The sequence below is a fragment of the Acipenser ruthenus genome, chromosome 4 (assembly GCF_902713425.1).
Source record: "Acipenser ruthenus chromosome 4, fAciRut3.2 maternal haplotype, whole genome shotgun sequence".
Classification (NCBI taxonomy): Eukaryota; Metazoa; Chordata; class Actinopteri; order Acipenseriformes; family Acipenseridae; genus Acipenser; species Acipenser ruthenus.
In genome coordinates this window covers 81880869-81904835 of record NC_081192.1, presented here as the reverse complement: position 1 = coordinate 81904835, position 23967 = coordinate 81880869, and the positions used below count along the sequence as shown (strand labels likewise).

The following is a 23967-nucleotide window of genomic DNA, read 5'->3' as shown; positions in this document are numbered from 1 at the left end:
CTTAGGCAATTGCTGACCTTCCAAAAACTTTACACCTCTTCCGTTCAGGTTGGCTGCTGTGGTACACTTCCTGATGCAGCGACACTTGGCTCTTGTTGAGGAGAGGCAGGAATACTTTTGGAGGAGAAGGGCAAGACGAAGAAGACCCAGCATATTCAATCCCAGGGTCACTTTGTTTGGGATGCCGGAGGATGCGGTTATCGTCTCACTCCGCAGGTCATCCTAGATTTAATATCTGAATTGAGGGATGAGCTAGACTCCAGTGTCAATCCAGGGACCGCTATCCCTGCACATATGAAAGTGCTGTGTTCTCTGCATTTCTTAGTCTCTGGTTCCTTTCAACACAGTTGGAATGTCTGGAGGGATAGCCCAATCCACCTTTTCCAGTGCTAGGCAAATTTCTGGATGTCATGCTGAAAAGGGCAGGCCAATACATATCATTTCCCTACTAACAACCAAACGAGCAAGATGGGCCGAATGGCCTCCTCTCGTTTGTAAACTTTCTTATGTTCTTATGATACTTGCATAACTGACGTTGGCTGAGGCTTTTCCAAACAACTCTGTTTCATGCTGAGTGATCTCTGCTGTAAGGATTCTCAGCTCCTTCTCAGAAAACTTTTCTTTTTTTTTTCGTACGCCAAGAGGACTTTGCTGCCCATTGTCTGGCATATTTTTTTTGGTTTGTATTTTCGTGCTGCACAAATGTCATACAGTGACTACTGCTCTCTGTACTCCTAACTCTGCAAGTGTGGCCGCTAAATAGACCAAATAGCTCAGTGAGACCCTCATTATCATAATTGCAAATCATTATTTGCATTGCTCTTAAGCTTACTAGGGCGCAGTGCAAAATAATTGCCTGGCCGCAATGCAATTTGAATTTTGCATCCGCAATTATTTGCACTGCGCCTATACTTATATCACCCCCTATATTTCAAAAGTGATAAGAGTTATCCAATGTTCTGATTTCACCCACATAAGCTTAACCTTAACATACAGTTTATGACAAAACCAAAACAATTTGGTTTTAGGTGCACTATTTTAGTTTTAGGCATTTATTAGGGGGCTAATACCATATAGCACTGTCTGCATACCGAATATTCTGAGACTAATGGCATGGCGCACATGACTGACTTTATCTAAATACAGTTGGGACCTGGAACTTGCCTGCACTCTGGAAACTAATAAAGTATGACTGTGAAAAAGTGCTCAGTTAAAGAGATAATGCTTTCTCCAATAGACTTCAGCTGAAGTTATTCAACTTCTGCCAGTAAGTGTGAAACAGGATATTAGCCAATAAAATCCCCAAACACTTGTGGTAATAATTTAAAAAGCTGACAATCCTCTTTACAATTCTCCAACACTTTATAAAAGGACATCATCTTTTTGTATTTCACTGTTGAATGGAGTAATGGCCCATACAGTTGATCGAAACACAGTTGTACAGGGTGGTTTTTGCAAATCCCTCGGCTCACTGTGCTGCTGCTGTAAAAATACTGCATCTGTCCTGACTGAACCGTAGGAGACAATTTGTTAAGAGGTATTATTTGTCTCAGTGAAAATGCTACAATCTTCTATTTTTAGTCTCAAGAATGAAAACCTTCCTTGTGGTATTGTCCCTCTATGTCCCCTGGTGGTAATGCATGAATATTACTACTCATAATTAATAACCACCTGCTTCATAATCGTACTTCAGTAATAACTCTCTCTCAACAAGGACAGAAACATCAACATAGACACGAGCTTTTAAATAGTACACCAAAACCAATAATATAAAGACTATTGCTTTTGACTACTGACAAGTTGAAATGTTACTTTAGAGTACACAACTTACAGTACATACTGCAGACTCCAACATCATTTCTGGTCGGAGTTGATAGTCTCGAACCCTGTGCGACAAGTCGGAATTACGTCATCTACAATCTTGCGACCTGTATCTTTTTTGGAAAGGCATACAGCTTAACAGATTGTTAAACCTTTCTCCTGTCATTCTAAAATATCTTTCACTGTCACATACATGCATCTCTCCGATTAATATTTGAAATTCTCCCTTTCGGGTTCTCTGTTGATTGAGAGGACGGATGTACCAATAACGTTGCTTTATAAGTGGTACAAACTCAGCACATCTACTTAAATGTCAATTTATCCAATTTTGTGACTGCAGTCTATATTTAAAATATGAACAACAGCTGCAACCACTTTGCGCAGTCAAAAGGGCTGCGACAAGATGCGTCCTTCGTACAGCAAACAGTGAAGCTGCACAGGTTTTATAGCTGTCTGTGCCTGACGTATCGCATTCATCTGCAACAGAAGTACGAACCAGGCTTTAGAGTTTTCCACGATTCTGAAACAGCATGTTGTAAAGAAAGCCTTTATAAGAAGTCAGTAAACTTCTGTTCTCTGATACATTTGTTCTTCTGTCTTTACAGAAAACAGCTCACTCACAATTTTTTTGTATTTTAGCTGTCACCCATTTACATACTTGCTCGCTCAGCTATCTCATTTGCTGACCTACACAGCTACACGTAAATGCTGCGTGCATACGCAACCAAACAATTTACAGATACTCACGGATTTGTATTTTCAGTGCATGACATACTGCATTTTTAAAGAAAATAAAGGAAGCACCTAATCAAATGTGTTTTTACATCCATTTCCAACATTTCACAGACTTTATTCAAATTCGCGATTTTCGTGACAAAATCGTAGCCTTAATTATAACACTTATCACTATCATGAGGTAATATCCAGAACTGTGGGGTGCTAATCAACAAGAAGCAGAACAAGACTATTTCCGTCTGCTTTTACGGATTCTGTGACATTGCCAACAGAAGAACCTTTTGGCAAAGCACATTCATTTAGACTGTTATAATTCTATTTATTACTGCAACCATTTCAAGTAAAAACAATTGGCAATGGAATTGACGAATACATTAAACATGTGGTGATTATTATTTTTCAGTCTTCCATCTGCCTGTTCTGCTCATTTGGACTAGACTGTGAGCAAAACTACAGTTTGCTTTGTTGTTGGAGCAGTCTAGTATTGTAGAGAGTAGATACTGTACCATGCTACAAAATCCACCAACTGTACAGGTCTTTCCTCTTGAGACAAGATCCAAACAAAATCCTTCCCACAGGAATAAAAAAAAAACAAAAAAAAAAACAAAAAAAAACACAACAACTTGGAAACAATTTGGACAACTGCTAAATTCTGTATCAATGTCCTTACTTGTAAAGATGAAAGGCATTCACCAAAATGTGTAAAATTGTAGGTGTGACAAATAGAATGACAGCTGGAAAAGGTGCCTTTACAGATGGACAGACAGACAGACAGACAACCTTTAAAACCTATAGTGATATATCTGCATATTCCAAATTGGAGTATAAAATACAAGCAAAGAACTAACATATATGTAGTACTCTTACTTCAATTCATGATTTCTTATTTACTGAGATCTGAGCAATTCCATTTCCTCTCTTTAATGAAAAATGCCCCAATTGCAAATATCTTCAGCAGTGCTTCCCCCCCCCCCCCCCCATCTTAAGTGCAGAAGGATAGAGCAGTATGGCAGTAGCGTCTAACGGGTTTTCAGAAAACTGTACCTTGCCGTCGTCGGCTGCTGATCTTCCTAAAGCATGTTCCCTCACACAGCCGGTTGAGACGCTGCTGCTTGATTAGCTCCATGATCTCCGGCTGGATCTTCTCCCTCAGCTCGCTGGTAGGAAAAGAAGAAGGTGGTCAGAAAACTCAGGTCAAATTATTGAGCGAGTTAAAACTATACGACACATATTCAATTTACTCTATTTTTTTCTGAAACCTTACAAGACCAAAACACATACCAAAGTTTGAATGTTAGAATAACTGTAGCGAACAATTATTCCATAAATCCCAGCCATACTGCACTTATACAAGCTACATACGTCTCAAATGTGCAGTTTTAAAAGAAACACATCTTACAGCACACGTGTACTTTTCATTTTAAAACATTATGTCTGGTACTTAGGGTGGTCATATGGCTCCATATTCACTGGGACAGTTTAGGCTTTTCAACTCACAGCGCAATGCATTCTGGTACTTTGTACCCGTCTTAGGTACCTTTCACTTGTTTCTTTTCTTTAAGAGAAGCAGGGCTACACTTACCAAAATGCACTACAATGTGAGTTAAAAAGCCTGAACTGTCCCGGTGAATATGGAGTCATATGGTCACCCTACTGGTACTACTTTAGGAAACTCTCAGATTCTCAGATTGCACTTTTTGACCCTGACTCATTTCACCTCAGCAGTGTTTTTTGGGTAAAAACATGTTACTGGCTGAAAGCATGCCAGTCAATAGGGAAAGCAGCTGTCTTATTGACAGGAAAGAAGCCAGCAAAGGGGTGGACACAAAACCCAGGAGGTACATGACTAATGTGTGTTTCTTTCAAAACTGCACATTTGAGACCTATACAAATGAATGGATATGCATGGTGGAGAAATTGTATGGAACTATTTTGTTAGCTACTTTATTCATTTTAAAAAGATTTGAGTCACTACAAAAATAGTAGGATGGTCTAACTCTAACTGGTCAACAGCCTTCTTAGGACGCACCTTTTTTAAGCCATTAAGGTTTTACACTCATGGTGTTCCACTTTGATGTCCATCTGTGCTCATACAAGACTGGCTACCTTAGCAACCTATCTTTTATAATGTATTTTTAGAAAATGTAATACATGCCAACAGGTCCCTAAACTGTATTAATCCTTGCACTTTTTTGAAAATGTTGTTACAAAACAAATTAAAGCTACTCAGAAGGTTAATTGAAGGACTCAAGAATGTGCCAATATTCAATAATGTGTTTATTACTAACCATGTATGTTTCACCTGATAAAACACAAAGAAAATATTTCAAGTGACTTCAAAAAAGCATTACATAAGATATAGTACTATTACCTGGTTTAGAAACACCAACTTTAAAAAATATATTTTTCTATAGAACCTCCACATGTAAAAAAAGAAAAGAAAAGAAAAAATTCCACACGCAGCATCCTTCACATAAATTACTTCAGCTTTTTGTATTGTTTTGATTTCCCATGACAATTTCTGCATCCTGCTACAGGGCAAGTTTGTCTTCCCAGCTTATTAATTAGATTTTAGACTCAATCTACCATTTAGTTGCCTAAATGTCAAAAAGGGGGAGGGAAGGGAGGGATGCAGTAGTTAAAAAGAGCTATAAGGCAATTTCCCTCAAGCTAATAAATGTGATACAGCACGACTGCTTCGACTTTAATTTAAAGTTAACATGTTGCTGCCTAACTCATTATCATTATTGCAGTTCTATTGTTAGGTAGGGCTTGAAATAAATACAGCTGCATTTAATTTATCTAGAATAAAATTAATTTACAGTAGTAGGAATATTAGTGTTTAAAGATATCAATAAACAGCAGGCCCATTAAGGGTCAGTCTATGACAGCACACTGCGGTAACCTTAAAAATACAGTCTGGGAATAAAAGCTGCTCATAACCAGCAACGGTAGAATCCTTCTAAACACAGAACGCATTGATGGAATTTAATGTACAGGTAGGTGTCTTACAGTTACATTAGAAGTGATCCAGTGCTCTTCTACCAGGCAAAGATAAAAATATGTTCCGACTGCCATAGTTTGTGGAATGAATTATCTAGTCATGTTTTTGATGCTGAATCACTGATATCCTTTAAGAACCAACTTGAAGACCAAGCAGCTTTGTGATGAGCATAGATGGGGCGAATGGAGTCCTCTCTTTCGTAAATATTCTTATGATGTTATTTAAAATACGGTCAGATTATTCTCAAGTGTAATAGTCTTTAAAAACCTGACTGGACTTCAATCTGACTGCTCTCTACTTTCCTGACTACTGAGAATCCTGTTGATGTATACAGGCTTTATGAACTGAACTAGAGGATATCTGTTCCAGTATGTGTGTATTGTGGATAATTCATCTTGTTTGGATTTAAATCTCAGTAATTAGAAGAATGCTTACAGGATAGGACGAGACTGGAAGTCTTCCTGGTTCATCCTTTCAGACTGGCGAATTTTCAGAATCTCTGTGTAACTCAGGTTCTGCAGTTTACTTTTAAACTGGTCCAGCGAGTTAGGCTTGGTGCTCAGTGCTCTCATGATCTGCTCTTTCACCACCTGCATAACCTGTGAAAAGAAAACCACATGTACTTTTCAATCCAGCATCTACAATGTAATATATGCCATGAGACCCATCTATCTATCTATCTATCTATCTATCTATCTATCTATCTATCTATCTATCTATCTATCTATATATATAGTATGAGAGTACCCTGTTGAAGGGCAATATGGAAATATTTTATTAAACACCAGCACTAATTAAAATAAGAAACACACACATTGTCTAATGTAAAGCAATTTTTCTTTTTTACTTGTAATGAACAAACCCAAAATGCAATGACATTCAGAACAATCCTAATGATAGAAGCAAGGACCTCCTTGGTTGGTACGTCATCCACTGTTGTTGCTTTTAAAAGCCTTAGTTTCAATTACTTTAATTTAAAAGAAAAAAAAAATCCTTTTTGGTCTTTTTTTTTTTTCAGCTGGATCTTCCTGGACGATAACGGTGACAAAAGAGGCAGACATGGTTTAGTCAATACACATTGTAATTAGATACCTTTTTATTTATAGCCTCTGTTTATTGAAGTCACTAGGGAACAAACATGTTTCTACAGCTAATAGGCAGCATTGCACAGTCTCAAGTAAAAAAAAAAATACAAAGAGATCAGCTTAAATCAGCCCATGTATTCTGACCAAAATTGTTCTGCCATTACAACCCATCATGCTGACATTAAATAGCTTGTTGTATTCTCAATATGGACTCTGTAGACTCAACTTATGAAAGACCTGCTGCAAAATGACCCAAAGGGTCCAATTCTGATGGAATTGCAAAAACACAATTTTCATTATAATGGTATGAAACTAGCAAGAAACTACTCAGAGCAAAAAATGACCCGTTTCTTTGATGCCACTCAGTTGTTTCTGGTTAGCTTTATAGTACACAACTGATGTACTATGGATTCAAAAGGTTGCTTATGTTCCTCATCCAAGTGTTTTGCTTTTCATGACTTTTGGTAGCGAACTTTCCTTATTTACCTGGACAAGTCATGTTTAGTTTTGGATTGACTCGATATGCTCACTGACTAGGTCTGAATGATCCCCTGGGAGGCTAGGTTTTTCATGAGCCCCATTGTTACCCACATCCTCACATCAACAGCAAAGGAACAACAGAACTACAGTATTCAGTATGATTGCAAAAAGTAAGGAAAATGTAAAAATGAGAATTGGAGCTATTGTTTCAAATAAAAAGTGTGTAAAATAAACTGGCAAAATCTAAACAGATGATTTGTGCACAACCACAGAACTGATGAGGGAGGAATTTCCTTCCCAGCCTAGGTGAGATTTCCCATCGCAGATTGTTTGTATTTTATTATTATTATTATTTATTTCTTAGCAGACGCCCTTATCCAGGGCGACTTACAATTGTTACAAGATGTCACATTATTTTTACATACAATTACATTTTTTTTTTTACACATTATTTTTACATACAATTACCCATTTATATAGTTGGGTTTTTACTGGAGCAATCTAGGTAAAGTACCTTGCTCAAGGGTACAGCAGCAGTGTCCCCCACATGGGATTGAACCCACGACCCTCCGGTCAGGAGTCCAGAGCCCTAACCACTACTCCACACTGCTAAGAACTGTCACCACTGAAGATTCAAAGCCTTCTCAAAATGTGATTTAAAGAGTAACAAAGTGAGTGTGTCTCGCACAGATCAACTTTGTAGCAGTATTCATTGACCAGCACTGTAAAGCAGTCTGTGCTCTGAAGACTAAACCGAGTTCGATAGTTTTTCTGGCTTTAGTGTTTAGCTGATGGGTTGAATGGCATGGTTTGTAAGTTCCAAAAGGTTAAAGAAAATTGTAAATAACATGCTGAAAATTCAGATAAACCCTTCGGACTGTCAAAATCTCTGGACATTAACAAGCCTACAACTCACTCTGCAACCTACAATTTGACCTCTGCTTACACCCATGGACATGAACCTACTTCTGCCAGGAAACATTTAGTTTGCTTGGGTCTAACAACTGCTCCCTTATAAAAGGAAACTAGGTCCACTAATGGTATTGTGACACATGCTTAATTAAATTCAGCCTGAGCTCTACAATTTTGAATACAATGGGAAAAATACCTGCGTTGTGTAATATTTATGGATAGATGATGGCTAATGGCAAAAAAACAGAATAAGAAAAAACATGTCAGGTACAATCTTTTCAGGCTTAACCAGGTTCAAAGAGCAAACACTGTTGATTTGTGGCTCTGATTTTTGTGACATTCATATGAAAGTTGCCGAATCTATATTTCTGCCGCAAAACCATTTTAGATTTGACTCGACTACACAAAATTAGGGCGCATCATATACATAACGAATAGGGCAGCACTGTTGGAGGCAGGACCAAAACTGAATGCAAGGCTTGACAAGCCAACAGAAGTTCACAACAGGCGTGGCATGGCTTTGTTTTGTCAACAAATATTTGGCAGTTTATTTATTTATTAAGGAACAACATCCAATTAAATTTCCTGACAAAGACATACTTTAATTTTCCATGCGTTTTAAACTTAATACATCTTAAGACTTACATGTGTATCATAGCAACATGTTAAGCAATAAATCAAATTTCCACAACAAAGACCAATGCATTTACCAAAAAAAAAAAAAAAAATCCAACTTGTACTTTCTTGAAGGAGTGCCTTACTGATTAGGGAGGGGCAGTATAAAATCGATAAACATCTGAAATCCACAAACGTAAACAATTAAGATGATGAACTATTTTAATCTCAAACCTCTCCAGAAATAGTTTTTTGTCCACTCGACCTAACACCAATATATGCAGGCACTACACAGAAATACACTCAAAGGGCTAGTGCAAAACGGTCTGGCTCACAGGAGCTGAGAAGATAATTCACGCTCAAGTGACTCCAGCCTACAGTACATCCAGTTCTGCAACGCTGACTTCCCAGCGACTGCACAGGCATCTAAATTAATCTAATTCTCCCTGGGGAGCTTTCACAGTGCACTGGTGATGAAAGTCTCCAAAAACTACAGAAACATTTTCTATTCCGTTCAGAACAAGAAACAGTGCATCCCCAAGAGACGCCAGCAAAATTGAAAACACAAACTTACATAAAAAGTCTTTCCTATATTTAGCAAAAAAACAAACACAATCTTTATGAATTTAAATGAAGTCACTTAGTTAGGAATATGGTACCCACTGTCACTGGAGTTTAAAAACGTATTTAAATTAATAAGTATCATAAATTAACCTGGGCTGTTCAATAGGGGAGCAATGGTATCGTTCCTGAGTCAATTACCTGTATATTTTTGCATTAGGATCAGTGGGACACAATTAAAATCTACCCAAGCCCCATAAGCCCTTTGACATTTGCAAGTTTAATCACTGCACAAGATCCTCCTTTTTAAACCTAAACCATTAACATTTGCTGAACAGATGAATCTGTACATGTACAGTCCACCTTGATAAGCTTCATGCACAAATATAAATCCTGCTTTTGCATTCATAATGCCTTTTTTCCCCCTGGTATTTCTGGATGATACTTGGTTATTCAAGAAGAAGCAAAATGTTTTGATTTGTTTTGGCACTCTTTCTATGAAGACTAATTCGATTAATCTCTTTCAATTGAATTACTTAAAAAAGGAATTCCAGTTTCATACCCGCTTCCTATACCAAGTTCTTCTTTTATTTCACATTTTCAAAAAAAATGGCCAAGCAGAATGAAAGGACATTGATATTGTATCATGAACAGTAACATGTCAGTGAAAAAGTTTACATATTTAATTGTATCCCATTCACTGCTAATTCATTTAATTTGGAAAATGCACTGCACTGGCTTGTGTAAAAAAAGGAAATCTTATCACAACTCCCTGTGCACCTGATTACAATTTAATTATAGCTGCTGCATACAGATTTTCCATAAATTTAAATGTGCTTGGCTGGTTAAGCACTATAATGCCATGCGTCTATTTTATAGTTTATTGAACCCCTATCTCTTTTCCTTCATTGGGTTGTTAGGATTATTTATTTTCCACTGTTCTTATTTTGTGAACAGAATATGATTTGTTTGACCTCTTTGACAACCTGAAAAAAGTTACACTAGTCCCACAAAAAAAGACACAAGAACATTGTAAAATGAACTAGGATAAATTATATTATCTTTACAAACCAAACATTAAATGTATTCACTGATGTTGAACTGTTACACTAGCACTGAGTGGTTTGTGTTTTATTAAATCATTTACAGTACAGAGTTTTAAGGCTGTACCTTTTTCCTCCACCATGATCATTGGTATAGGGCCAATTGGTCCGCTGGGATTTTGTTTTTTGATCAAGCACAATTTGACCTATTTTATACCCTGTTTTCAATTGCCATTTAAAATGTCGGCTTATCGCTGCAACCCACTTAACGGTCAAGAGGACTGCAGATCAGTGGGCGACCTTCGTTTCCACTAACAAGCCAATCACTTCTTTTATCCCTGTAAGACTACATCCTGTAGTCTGAGAAGCAAAGGTCATTGAGTCACGAGGAAGTGACCTATCCGCAGTCAATTCTCCTCCCTAACCCATAGAGCTCAAAGCCCAATATAGCACTCCATGTGGGCCCACAGCCATGATCAGCAACTCAGCACTACCAGGATTTGAACCACACTTTCAAGACTGTCTGTCCTAGGTGAGCCACTGGGTTTCCACGGTGCTGTGGAATTATTATTAGAACCGGCACAGTTGCATTCACCTAACCTGTGTCCCGAAAACTCTGTTATCAGGAATGGTTGTTTCTGAATGAAAAGGTCTAGATCACACACATGACCACCTGCTTCACAAGGATGCACCACAAACAGTCACAATAAGCTGTGATGGTGAAAAAATAATTAAAATCCCAGGCCCTAATCAGATTCCATGTATCCACTGAATGTCAAACTAAATTATAAATACAAATTTGAATGTTGCTCTTTTTGTCAGACCACAGTCTTCCTTGTGGTCCCATACCTCCCAGACTACTAACACAAATGTAAATACGTTTCATAATAATAATTATGCTTTAAATCTATTAAGTAGAATTCACACAGAACCTTTTAGGAAGACTGGTATTTCAAGTCTTTCCCTTTAATAAGATTAAAGCATTGGCAATCAATAATTTGTGCTGCTCCTAGCAAACAGAACTGAATTACAACTACAATGCAGGGTGTGCATTTTTGTTTAACAAGGCACCTATTCCACGTGATTGCCATGAGCATCAAAGTATATCCACTTCATTCATTCTCCCACAACAATGTTAGTGGTTATACAGTAATTAAAAAAAAAAAAAAGAGAGATGCTCAGAGACATCGGCTGCAGAGCTCCTGGGTGTAAAGAAGCAACTGGCTCGGTCATGTGATCGGTAGACAACCACAGACATTCACTTCTCCTGAACTGTTGTGGGGATTGCTGCAATGAGGGGAACATAATTGGGCATTCATAATTGGGGAGAAAAACAGGGGTGAAAAACAGGGGTGAAGTCATTGGGCATACACATTTCCTTAATCCAAACACGAAGTAGAAAAAGTCAATCAAGGTAACATTAAAAGGTCTCACACTAATCCAAACAGAAAAATAACCAGATTGAATATCATTACTTTTGCAGGATATTTGCTCAGGCTAACATGCACAAACAAATATGTTTAACTGTTGCTCTGTAAAATGAAACATGCTCCAAGTCTGGTGATAGATGAGCCCTGTGAAGACTGCAGTAGGACTCGGCTTGAATACAGATTCACTTTCCCTAAGGTATTAATCAATGTTATTCTATGAGCTGAGCATCCTTTTCTCATGGTCACACCGGCGTCTGATTTCACAGACCCCGATTAGCACTAAACTTGGATTTCCTCCCCTAAGGTAACATTAGGATGTCATAGATTACTGTTTATTGGGCTCTGTGAGACCAGCTGCCATTGGCACAGAAGGGAAGATAATTATGATAATGACTATGATTCAGCTATTTTATTTATTTACTTGTTTAGTTTGAGTGAGGACATCTATTCTCAAACCATAACACATCACTGAGTACCATATCTAATTTGTTCAGTGAGATACATGTTTCAGTTCTGGATGGTTGAAAGACAGTCTGTACTGTCAAACAGAGGGAATCTGGCACTACAACTTTGCCATATCTAGTATTGTGGTACCCATTCAGAAAACCTCTTGTGTACACTAGACAGAGATCCATTTTAATGATTTTTAGCCTGCATGTTCCAAAAAATGTTTTAAAACCAAAATTACTGCAAATTTAGAAAGGCTAGAAATCACTGTAATGGATGTGATGCTAAGTGTATACAGTACCTATGCATTTTACTAGATTTATAATACTCCACTGTCAGTACTGGGGTCCTGCATAATTGTGCCAATTTTTGTGAAAATAATTTTCAAAAACTATTAAACTATTTAAAAAGGTATAAAACTTCTGATAGCATTGTTCCACTGAAATGACTTTATATTTTAAAATTGCAGCCTATAAGTGTGTTACAGGATGCAAGTTCTAATTTTAAAACCATCTCAATTCCCCTATTTCACTAGAACTCAGGACACAAGACTGAAGTACTATGTAATAATTCACTGCCATTGAACTTTTACAATCAGCTTAAATAAAGTTTATCCTCCCAAAAGGTTAATAGAAACTGTGAACTCTGGTATTATCATGATACTCCATTAATTCAGAATCCCACGGAAATGTGTCTGTTTGCTTCACCTGTCACTATGACACAAAAGCTGGCCTGATTCATTTTGAAATGATGAATAACCATTGGCCTGGTATTTGTACCTTAAAGCTGGCTAAATAATGCATGTTATGCAATGCAACTCAGTTCTACAACAAAAAAGATGGTTCTCTGTTTAGTTTGCCCAAAATATGATCAGGAATTCCAATGGTTTACTCAGCAGTTGCTGCAAATAAACTCAATTTCATAGATGCGCACCTTCTACATCTAACATGCTTCTCAGGATGAATAAAGGCTACTGTACTTGTACAATTTTTACCGTAGGACGAATACAAACTTTTACTTTTTTTTAGGAATCATGTTGAATAATTTAGGACTCTGATGACAAGAGGTTCTTTCACACACTTGCTAATGGTAATGTAGGTATTTAAGAGCTGGAAACCCCTGAATAACATTTATACTTGGTGAAGTGATCAGACATAACCTGACAGAGCCCTTAGGCTCCTGCATTAATAACTCATCAGCATTTTTTCCCCTTTTGAGTTAACATTCCTTTATGATTTTCCCTTGCATAAGCAAGTGTTCAGATTGATAAATGCATTTCAGCTGAAATTTCACAGATGCTGTACTATACTTTTGCACCCTATTTTTCAGGGGAGTAGAACAACCTGGACAGTAGGCATTGATTTAATGTGGCCAGCCTGAATGGGGCTCTGAATACATACTTGACCATTCTTTAAATTACTACAGTAAGAGAATATTCTTGTTAAGTATGTGAAATTATGTTCTCCAGAATAGCTTATCACTAAACAGACATTTGTGTTTTCACAGCAATTCCCCACACAGCTCAGGAGACCTGAAGGTCCTCTGGAGAACAAATGCCAGCCCTGCTGGTGTCCACCTTTGAGCTAAAGGGCGCCTGGCCAGCAAGATTTGCTGTAGCATGAGGAGAATCAGTCCCTGCTGGTTTTGCCTCCCTAACTCACAGGAGCACTTGAGCCAATGTGATGACCGGCCACTTTGCACAGTCAGGACGCAAGCTTGCGCTGTATGACTCACCCTGCGCACCATGAGGCTGTGCTTTTACCAGGTGATCCACTGTGGGACTCCTTTTTAGATTTATGATATTGTATATAACAAGTGGAAGCTCCCAATCATTTACTTTCATTGGGATTCCAAATCCCGTTATTTTAAAGTTTTAATAATGAAACAGAAGTTCCTAGTGAGGGCAGCAGTGTGGAGTAGTGGTTAGGGCTCTGGACTCTTGACCGGAGGGTTGTGGGTTCAATCACAGGTGGGGGACACTGCTGCTGTACCCTTGAGCAAGGTACTTTACCTAGATTGCTCCAGTAAAAACCCAACTGTATAAATGGGTAATAGTATGTAAAAATAATGTGTAAAAAATAATGTAATTGTATGTAAAAATAATGTGATATCTTGTAACAATTGTAAGTCGCCCTGGATAAGGGCGTCTGCTAAGAAATAATTAATAATAATAATAATAATAATAATAATAATAATAATAATAATAGTGACACCATTTAAGGAAGATACAGAGCCGAAAAAAACACAAACTAATTTTATTAAAAAAAAAAAAAAAAAAGACGAAAACATGTGTCAGGAAGCATCTAGTTTACTCACAGACAACTATCACCCTCACCAGTATTAATGCCTTAGATTGTATTCACTTGGAAGACTTATCTTCTTGATGCTCCCCAGTAGTTACAAATCTACATGTAAAACCAATCACATGACAGACTGAGATTATTGTCTGGTGGTGTAATTATGTGAGGGCAATAGTTAAATCTATTTTTGCTCCTATGATTTGGTTTTAACCAATCACAGGCCAAAATTTCTAAGCACTGATTTTTTTGGCTGAACGGTGATAATAACTGTTTGCGCAGAACAGGTTTGCTACAGTGTGCGCGTGACAGACCTCACGTACGGGTCATCACATATGCAGTGCACAAAAAGTCAGGTATTATTGGAGGTTACCGGCTTTTCAAAAATGTATCACCATAAATCTGGATCTCAAATTCAGAAAGGGAAAATGAAGAGAAATAAAAGGAATCAGAATTGAAAAATGAGCAGCTTCTTAAGTATTTTTCAACTCCTGCAAATCAAGCCAAATGTTTCACAAGGAGAATTTAACAGCAGGTCTAACAGCCTAGACAAAAGACGCAGCTTTATCTCGTTGGAATCTGACAGGTCACTCAGCGACAGAACATTTCCAAAATGTTACGAGTGACTTGTGATACTCAAACGACCCAGGCATGTGGCCAGAGAAAATAACAGATTTTAAGAACCAAAATATCAAAAGCGTTGCCGTTTTAGCGCTACGCTATTAGAATATTCATAGTGTCACATTCGTCTGTCACCATCACCTAGTGGGGCTGTTTTCTAAAATAATCTTTAGCCCAACAACAGTATAACATCAGTGTATTATTAACTTCATCCAGCTACAGTGAAGTTCTTCAACTTGAATTGAATTATCGAGTGGTTTCTGGGTAACTCTAGTCGTGAGAGATTCATTGAAGGTTAAAACAAACTCACTGTGAATGCACAAGTGAGGATAAATAAACTCAAAACTCAAAACTTTTCAGTGACATCAGGATTTGTGTATTTGTTCATTAGAATAAATAGGTAATTGCTACAACAGCAGACATTTAGGCTTCTGACATGTAAATCTGCAGAAGACAAACATTAATTTTATTTTGTGTCTATTTTACGCAGGCTATTGTTATAATTCACTATGGGACATTTTACATATGGTGTATGAGGGTCATATATATTTTAATTGTGAGTCTACAGCTATGGCCAAATGTGTTGCATCACCATATAGAATTAACACATTTTGCTTCATAAAGTCAAATGATAACCTGCTGAATAATTTTACAGTAACATATTGAAAATGTGACAATTCAAAATCTAACATGAAATACTATACTACTATTACAGCTTCCGGTAGAATTTTGTGATATCATTTTGTAGTTTCTTTGATTACATGATGTTAAATAAAATATATAAATTATGTTCATATAGTTATTTATAGTTTTAATTAGGTCTCAATCCTAAAATTCAAATGATTCAAAACTTTTGGCCATAGCTGTATATAATGGAACATATGATGAATGTTTACAGTATATATAGATCATTAGGGAATGTATGATTCAAATAGGTTTACTGTATTTTAACCAAGCTGAACCTTTATCTTCTTCAACTGAGGTTTTCTTAACATGGAAAACAAACTAGAATACAAATCCTGTAAAAAAAAAAACATTTGCGATAACTAAGCCTGAAGGTTCTCTCAATTACACTGAGATTTACTGCTTTAAAATATTTACTTTAACTGGATATTCCTGAACACGTTTAATGTTCTCTATAGGATATCTAATATATATTAATAAATAGATAGATAGATAGATAAATAAATAAATAAATAAATAAATAAATAAATGTCTGAGGCACAGAGGTTGCTATCATTTGTATCTTTTTCATTAATGAGAATGCTGTCAGACACCTGCTGTACTGTAGATGATGCTGATTATAAATCAACATTCTGTTGCTTACATCCACTATTCCCCAATCATTTAAATACATTTTCCAAGTTTTTACATCCCTATAAACAACTGAATTGATGACAGGAGGTCTACGATTAACTGCTTACTCATGGTTTTAATACAGCTCTCAGATCAACCAGCCTTGGCATATCCTTAGCAGACGTTTCTGAACTCTTAAATGCTAGTGCAAGCTACAAGTTAATGCTGCAAGATGTAAAAATTGGAGCTGTGTCTACATACATTATACAAATAAAGAGTGTAGTTGAGGCGTATAAATATCACAGACACAGATACTTTAATAGGACTGGTAGCTAATATGCGATGGGCCACCTGATCACAACCTTGACACAATGTGGCTGAAGACTCTGCAAGCTGTCTCAATGCATAAAAGACCACAACAAGATTATGGCGGGCATTGGTTCTGCTGCCCGGAACTGTTCTGCCAGTAGCACTGCCTGATCCAAAGTAGTAGGTGCATGCTGTTGCACCCATATGCGCGGCTCTGGGGCCAAGCACTCCATGAACCGCTCGACCACAATTACCTCCACCAGCCTAGCTTTGGTGGTCGCATCCGGATTTAGCCAGCCCATAGCGTAATCCTTCAAGCGATAGGCAATGGTCCGGGGATGTTCTTCTGCCACAAAAACTTGCAGCGGTAGCCCTCCGGAGTCACCCCCACGTGGTTGAGGATGGCCGCCTTCAGCGTGGGGTAAATCGACCAATGCCGTAGGATCCAAGGTTCTGGCAGTCGCTTGCACCTCCCCCGTCAACTGTGGCAGGAGACAGCCAGCCCACTGAGACTGAGGCCACCCAACGGAGGTCGCCATAGCCTCGAAGGCTTCCAAATAGGCTTTGGGCCGATCCTCTGCTGTCATCTTCGTTGGCCTCTGTAGCCTCGGGTCTGGCCCCCGCAGGTCGGGCACCTCCCTGCATGGCCGCTGTCAGGGTTTTTCCATCATAGCTGTAAACTGTACGGCATCTATGTTCTGCACTGCTATTGGTGGGCAGTGCCAGTGAATCCCACTCTGACACCACGTGTGGGAGGGTGTGGGAATTCACTGGACACAAGACAGAACTGTAGTTGAAAACGCCACTTGGTGCACAGATTTATTTACGCCACAAGGTGGCACTATAACACTGTCTCCAGAGCACAACCCAATACCAGCAAAGGTAAGGTTGGCCATTCATTAGTGGTGCACACGCAGGTGCTCAGAATAATATTACAACAAAAGGGCAAAAGTAAAAAGGAAAATAAAACACAGAAACAAAACTACAAATAAAAGGTGCTGCTCTTGCAGCGTTCCCCCACCGTCGCTACCTGCACAGCTCGGGTCTTCAGCCTGCGCTTTGCTATTCCCCTACCATACTACATGGGGTTGTCCTGCTGCTGTACCCTTGAGCAAGGTACTTTACCTAGATTGCTCCAGTAAAAACCCAACTGTATAAATGGGTAATTGTATGTAAAAATAATGTGATATCTTGTAACAGTTGTAAGTCGCCCTGGATAAGGGCGCCTGCTAAGAAATAAATAATAATAAAAAAATAATAATACTGTTAAACCTGTAAAGGCACTGGAAACGCCCAAGCTGCCTATAAGCAGGAATCCAAAGTGGCTTGCAACCACTTGATCACATTTTTTTTAAAATTTTTTTATTTTTATTTAGTGGTCGCCAATTATTTTTTATTGTTTTCTCCCCAATTTAGTAAATGTCCAATTATTTTTAGGCTCAGTCGACCACTACCACCCATGCGCTGACTCGGGAGCAGCGAAGATGCACACATGCTGTCCTCCGAAGCATGTGCCGTCAGCCGACTGCTTTTTTTCCCCCCACACTGAAGACTCACCACAGGGGTCGCTGGTGTGCGGTGAGCCGAGGACACCCTGGCCGACCTAGCCCTCCCCCCGCCCCCCCCCCCCCCCGGGCGGCACTCAGCCAATTGAGCGCCGGCCCCCTGGAATAGCCTGGACTCGAACTAGCGACGTCCAGACTATAGGGTGCATCCTGCATTCCACGCGGAGCACCTTTACAGGATGCGCCACTCGGGAGCCCCCCATTTGATCCATTTTTAAAGTGAAAAGAGCACTACTACTACTCTGATTCGTTAAAACTTCAAATTAAATGAGTCTGTGTGATTCTCTTGAATGTTTAAAAAGTCACCTGGATACGTTGCAAGCCCAGTGCATGAACGATCCACTTACAGGAGTCCAAAACATCTTTATGTCCTCCTGAATGAGTTTAAGAGTATGTGCGAAAATTCTGACAGACGACTTCGTTTTTGGGATGAACTGGTCTTGCATTTCCAGCATTATGTATCAACTTTGTCCATCCACCTTCCATGGATTCTCCTTCCAGTGTCTTCTCCCAGTCTATGTTGTGAAGGCTCTGTTCTCATTCTAAGTTGGCCTTCCGGAAATTGTAGACCAGCGTCTTGGATGTTGCCGTTTTGCATTTCCATTGTACTTCAGATTTGATCATATTGTAGTCTCGCTTGTTCCCAGTGGTTCCATGATCTCTATTTTGAGAATACAGTGCTACCCCATTATAACTCGGTTGTCGGGGTCCATAATTGGAGACCGCATTACTTGTGTTTTGCCTTATAACAAATATTGGCATTTTTATTCCCAAAATGATTTACAATGGACAAAATAATATTGTAGCATACTGTGGAAAATGAAGGAAGGAGACACAATTTGCAGGTACTCGAATCCATGGTTTATTGGGACGATTATTCCTGGCCTCTGTCAGCCTGGGCCACACCAAGAACAACAAACAGTCTTTCACATTCACACAGCAGCTTGTCTGACTCAGCTGTCAGTTCTGTCCGCATTGATGTGGGCTTTCATGTCCCTGCCTACCCTGACGTCAGTCAATCCCGGCTGAAGCAAGCTTACTGCTTTCCTGCTTACACACACATAGAGTCCGTAGACCAGTCGTGTAACAGTATAAATCCTGGGTCGTTACAATATATACAGTATAATAGAAACTGCGTTTCCACCAGTTTAAAGTTTACACCACTCTTATTCAAATTGTATTTTTTTTATAATAAATGTAAACTATAAATAAATAACACAGAATTCACACACAATCGTACTGTTTCGTACTTGTTTTGTAACATTAACAGACTGTTTTTACTTTTAGAAAAAAAAAATACAGTGCAAGCACGGGAGCTTTTAAATAAGTACAATATATCCCAGTTTCAACTAAAATATGGTAATGTAAAACAACAATAACATCCAACGTTTGTGAGTCAAATTGCATTATGTGGGATGTGGGAGCCATGACCTTACCATGTTATAACCGATTCTGCATTATAATGGGTCACATTATAACAGGGTAGCACTGTACTATGTCGAGGCAAGTGCTCTCCCTGGTGATAAAAAGCAATTATTTGCCACTTCCACCAAGCCTTGTCACTCCACAATTTGTGGGGATATTCCAGTTCATACCTGGGAAGTTGAAATCTGCCCCGATTATGGTGTCCCCTTCCTTGCATGAATCTCTATTGTTGTTATATAAATGGGTCTATCATTGGTATCCATGTATGGCGGTCTGCAGTACACTCCTTGTGTCAGTCTTTTTGTTTTCTTGTTGGTTACCTTGCCCGATATAGAATTGCACAGGTTTTGGTTTCCACTTCGGTCTACTGGTTTTACCTCTATTTTCTCTCCACTATACAGCATAACCCTTCTTCCTCTTCTGTCTTGTCTGTCTCTCTTAAACAACCTAAACCCACTAATTGAGTATTCCTCTCTATCACTTGGGGTAAGCCAAGTTTTGGTAATTTCCGGTAGTTGTTTTCGGCAGCTACTGTAGCTTTTAACTCTAGCAGTTTGTGACTTGCCTAGTCTCTATCTCTTACTAGTTCCTCCCTGTGGTCCAGCGATGTCCTTGTTTAAACAATTCCTCACTTCCATGTGTTTATGCGCTCACCTAGTGCGTTGGATCCCTTCTTGTCTAGATGCAGCCCGTTCCATTTGTACCAGTGTAGTTTTTCACTTACATTTTCCCCCAGTGTCGGATGTATTTGAATCCTCTTGCTTGCACCGTATCCCCATCCCAACTTCCACTACAAAATTAGAGCGTTGGAGATTCATGTCAAATGAAAGTGTGACACACCTAGTTACAGATGGACTGTGAAGCAAAATTCTTAATTAATTAAAAAAATAAAATAAAGGTGACATACAAATGTACATAATGTAAGTTACCTCCACCTGATACCTGTTGATGGCTCCACAGTACAATAATTTAACAATTTAAATAATTCAAATACAAACCAAAAGTCATTTTTCTGTGTGAACTTTAAACTAAATGAAAGCCTTGTAAATACTTTCAGCATTCATATATTACAGCCTGGGAACAAATTATCTACCTCAAAGATTAATTTGTTCCTATTTAAATTCTGCACCAATAATGATGATGTGTGTGTCTTGCCCACACCTCTGTGAGTGTGACAGCTTGGTTGACAAGCCCCACATTTGGCAAGCTGTGTGATGAATAACTCAATAAGCGGCCAGACATTGCTTCTGCAGTTACCTCTATTTTTAATAACTGTCTCTTTATTTATAGGACCTTGCTTTTACTAAGCCAATATTTACCTGCCGGAGCTGTCAGGGGTTCACAATTGAAGCAGACCTTCTCCAAGCTTCACCACCACCACCACCATTTCTAAGGTCAACAATGGGATTCAATGAAAGGCTAAAATCAGCAGGATTCTCATTATAAATTGGCGCCTGTTTTCCAGGATTCGTTTTTAATTTAAAACAATGTATTTTTGCTACTTGGTCAAAAGGCAAAAATGCAGTGAAATCCTTGTCTTTGAAACTAAATTGACTGGTTCCTTCTGACACCGAGATAACAAATCTCCTTTAAATGGGAGAACTACAACATAAAAAGTTTTCTAAAACAATACCGATTGGGGAAAAATAAAATAAATTCTATGCATATTTAGAAATATTTTGTTTACAGTATATTTAACAGCTAGATATCTGTCATGCTCTATTTATCAGTGTCTGTGAAGAAAAATAAACAGCACAGCAGGTTTTTTTTTTCATTATTACTGTACATACACTTGCATTTCAACTCTTAAGTGTGGCACAAAAAAAAATGGAAGATTCTACAGCTGAAACAGGCTCTAAACTTTTTTTTAGTCTTTATATACAAACCTAACACTACATCTTCCAAGATGCTGCCTAGAAAAATGACATCACTTTGTTCTTTTTATTTGACACTAGAAATTCAAGTAATAAATACAGTCGTAAATAAAGCTGTCAGTAGAGTATGGACTGAAGATCCCAGCACAACAAAAGGAAGTGCGTCTGCCTTGATGTCTATATACAGTAGTATATGTATGAAGGAGTAACAGGCTAGTACAGTACATTGTAACAGCACATCACTGCTCATGGATATTTAAGAACATTTTAAAAGGCAATAATAATATGCTAAAGGCAATTAAGCCATGTCATTGGTGTATCATCAGGGCTCACTTAGCCACTCACATTTCACATCGTTATTTGTAGAATTCTTCAAATTGTAGATTGCAATTGGACATATCTTCCCTGTTATATAGCTGAGGGTGCTGGATAGCCAGACTTCTGCTTCTAGCTTGGAGGTGTTGATTTAATTGATCCACATCACTTCTGTCTTGCTTCACAGAGAATATTTAAGGGTCTGGCCACAGAGTCTGTCTGTCTGCAACAGTGCAATGGTGTAAACAGAAACATCTTGACCACACCTTTACTGTCTAGACTCTAAATGCTTACCTATAACCACTTCATGTTGCAGGGGATGCATATTTTCAGCTAAGACCCTACAAAGGGACACATCATTATCCTTCAATGATAACAAAATAGACTCAAAGGAATTACTTACTTTTTTTTGGTACTTTTTCTAAATTATTTATAGTGTGCAATTTTTTGATGTATTACTCTGGGACTAAGATACAGTATGTTAAAAAAGGGGCCACGTTCATGCCTTCTAGGCACCCATCATTTCCATCTTTAATGACTCTGAAACCAAGTTCAATACCCATATCTATATTCATTTTCCTAGACTTTTTGGTATTTATTGGTTATTTGATGTTAAAACATGAGGTATTGGTTTTGTGTTGTTTTTCGGTTTTATGTTGCTTTGCCTTGTCTGAGTATTTTCTTTAACTCAATGTAAAAGCAAGCTTGTATAAAGTTACTGATAAGGACAAATTCCTTATTTGGGTATGATATATGGAGGTTGTAGGTGTCTTGTAATCTTCTGTACCAATGTTTGTGTCTTTTAATCTGTTGTAGCAATATCTTATTAGCAGGGTGTGTTTTGTCAAATGCTTGGATTGTGAGCATGTTTATCTTGGAAAATCAGAAGTGACCAAGAGAGAAAAGGTACGGGACGATACACAGCAGTAAAGGAGAACAGTTACAAAAAATAAAAATTTTGGAATAATGATGTAAATCAAATTAGGTATAAACGGCTTATTTAGAGCTATTTTGTCAGACCAGAGAAATTGGTAATTGTGCGCATGAATACCTTTTTCATATTGCATGCTGATATGGAAGTTTAATAAAGCATTAGTATTAAACTGACCAATTGTTGTATTGAGCGAGTCAGTCTATGTTAATACATAAAATAACACTTACACCAGTGTGCCTCTTAACAGTGGCATCCAGCCAAATTATTTATTTATACTGTACAACACTTGTCTGTGCAAATTTACGGACTACATTACTGCTTACTATTACAAAATTTTAAAAAACAAACAAAAAAATTACAATACATTTAAACTTTATTCTTTTGACATTATTCTAACTCATGTTTATATTAACTTCCACCTCCATAATAAATGCCAAGCTTTTGTTTCAAGCTTTAAACAAGTATTAATTTAACCTTTCTAAGTTAATAAAGGATGTATTTATGCATACAAGAAAATACTGATACAGGTTTAAAGATTTGCTTCATATTTGAAATGGTGCAAGACAAACACATTTAGTTAACTTGAACACTCTCTTAAAAACGAGAGAGTGGAATATTGTTTCCCTAGCGGTTCAGACAGAATGCTGAACAAGTGGCCAGCCTCTCAGAGGCTATTTATGCACCTGAAGCTGCACTGGCTAGCCTCACAGACAATACCACATTGTGGAAATAAACCTTAAAAAAAATCTCCTGACCCTAACATGGCAAGGAGAAAAGACAAATGCAAAGGAAGCTATAAATAGGCATTTCCTCTATACAGTGCCAGAGAGTTGATGCTGAATTGAGTGGTTTTGTGTGTCTATATTCATCTCGGATACATCTTTTGTCTATAGGGAAATTAACTGCAAGCACCTTAAATCACTGTATTTCTCAACAATGAATAGTACAGGAGGACATACGTGGATCTGGGTAATTTAAATCATCATTTTGGCTTGTCTCTCAAAAGCACCATCGTCATAAGTAAGGTTTCCAATCTACACTTTAAATAAAAGGCGAGACACGGTGATGTATTTTATCCCAAGGCCACACAGATCCTCATCACTGACGTGTAACCATGTGTATTGGGAATAGTGAGAGCAATCCTGACTCGCAGTCTTTGTTCAGCTTTTACTTGCAGATAGGTGCACAGTGCACATAC

General features: G+C 38.1%; 1 protein-coding gene and 1 long non-coding RNA gene across 6 annotated transcripts in view; both read right to left on the bottom strand.

The window, feature by feature from the left end:
- The window catches only part of LOC117400425 (engulfment and cell motility protein 1-like), a 159807-nt gene that overhangs the window by 14830 nt on the left and 121010 nt on the right, over window positions 1–23967 (bottom strand). For all 5 annotated transcript variants that reach the window (XM_059022937.1, XM_059022939.1, XM_034000371.3 and 2 more), the window contains 2 exons: window positions 5996–6159; window positions 3601–3713 (listed from right to left, as the gene is read on the bottom strand). In XM_059022937.1, the coding sequence (XP_058878920.1) occupies window positions 3601–3713; window positions 5996–6159 (277 nt within the window). The remainder of the gene's footprint in view (window positions 1–3600; window positions 3714–5995; window positions 6160–23967) is intronic.
- LOC131736954 (uncharacterized) lies at window positions 19307–22243 on the bottom strand. The gene is made up of 3 exons (XR_009328539.1): window positions 21866–22243; window positions 20966–21035; window positions 19307–20436 (listed from the first exon to the last, which is right to left on the bottom strand). It is a non-coding gene; the product is annotated as an uncharacterized LOC131736954 (long non-coding RNA).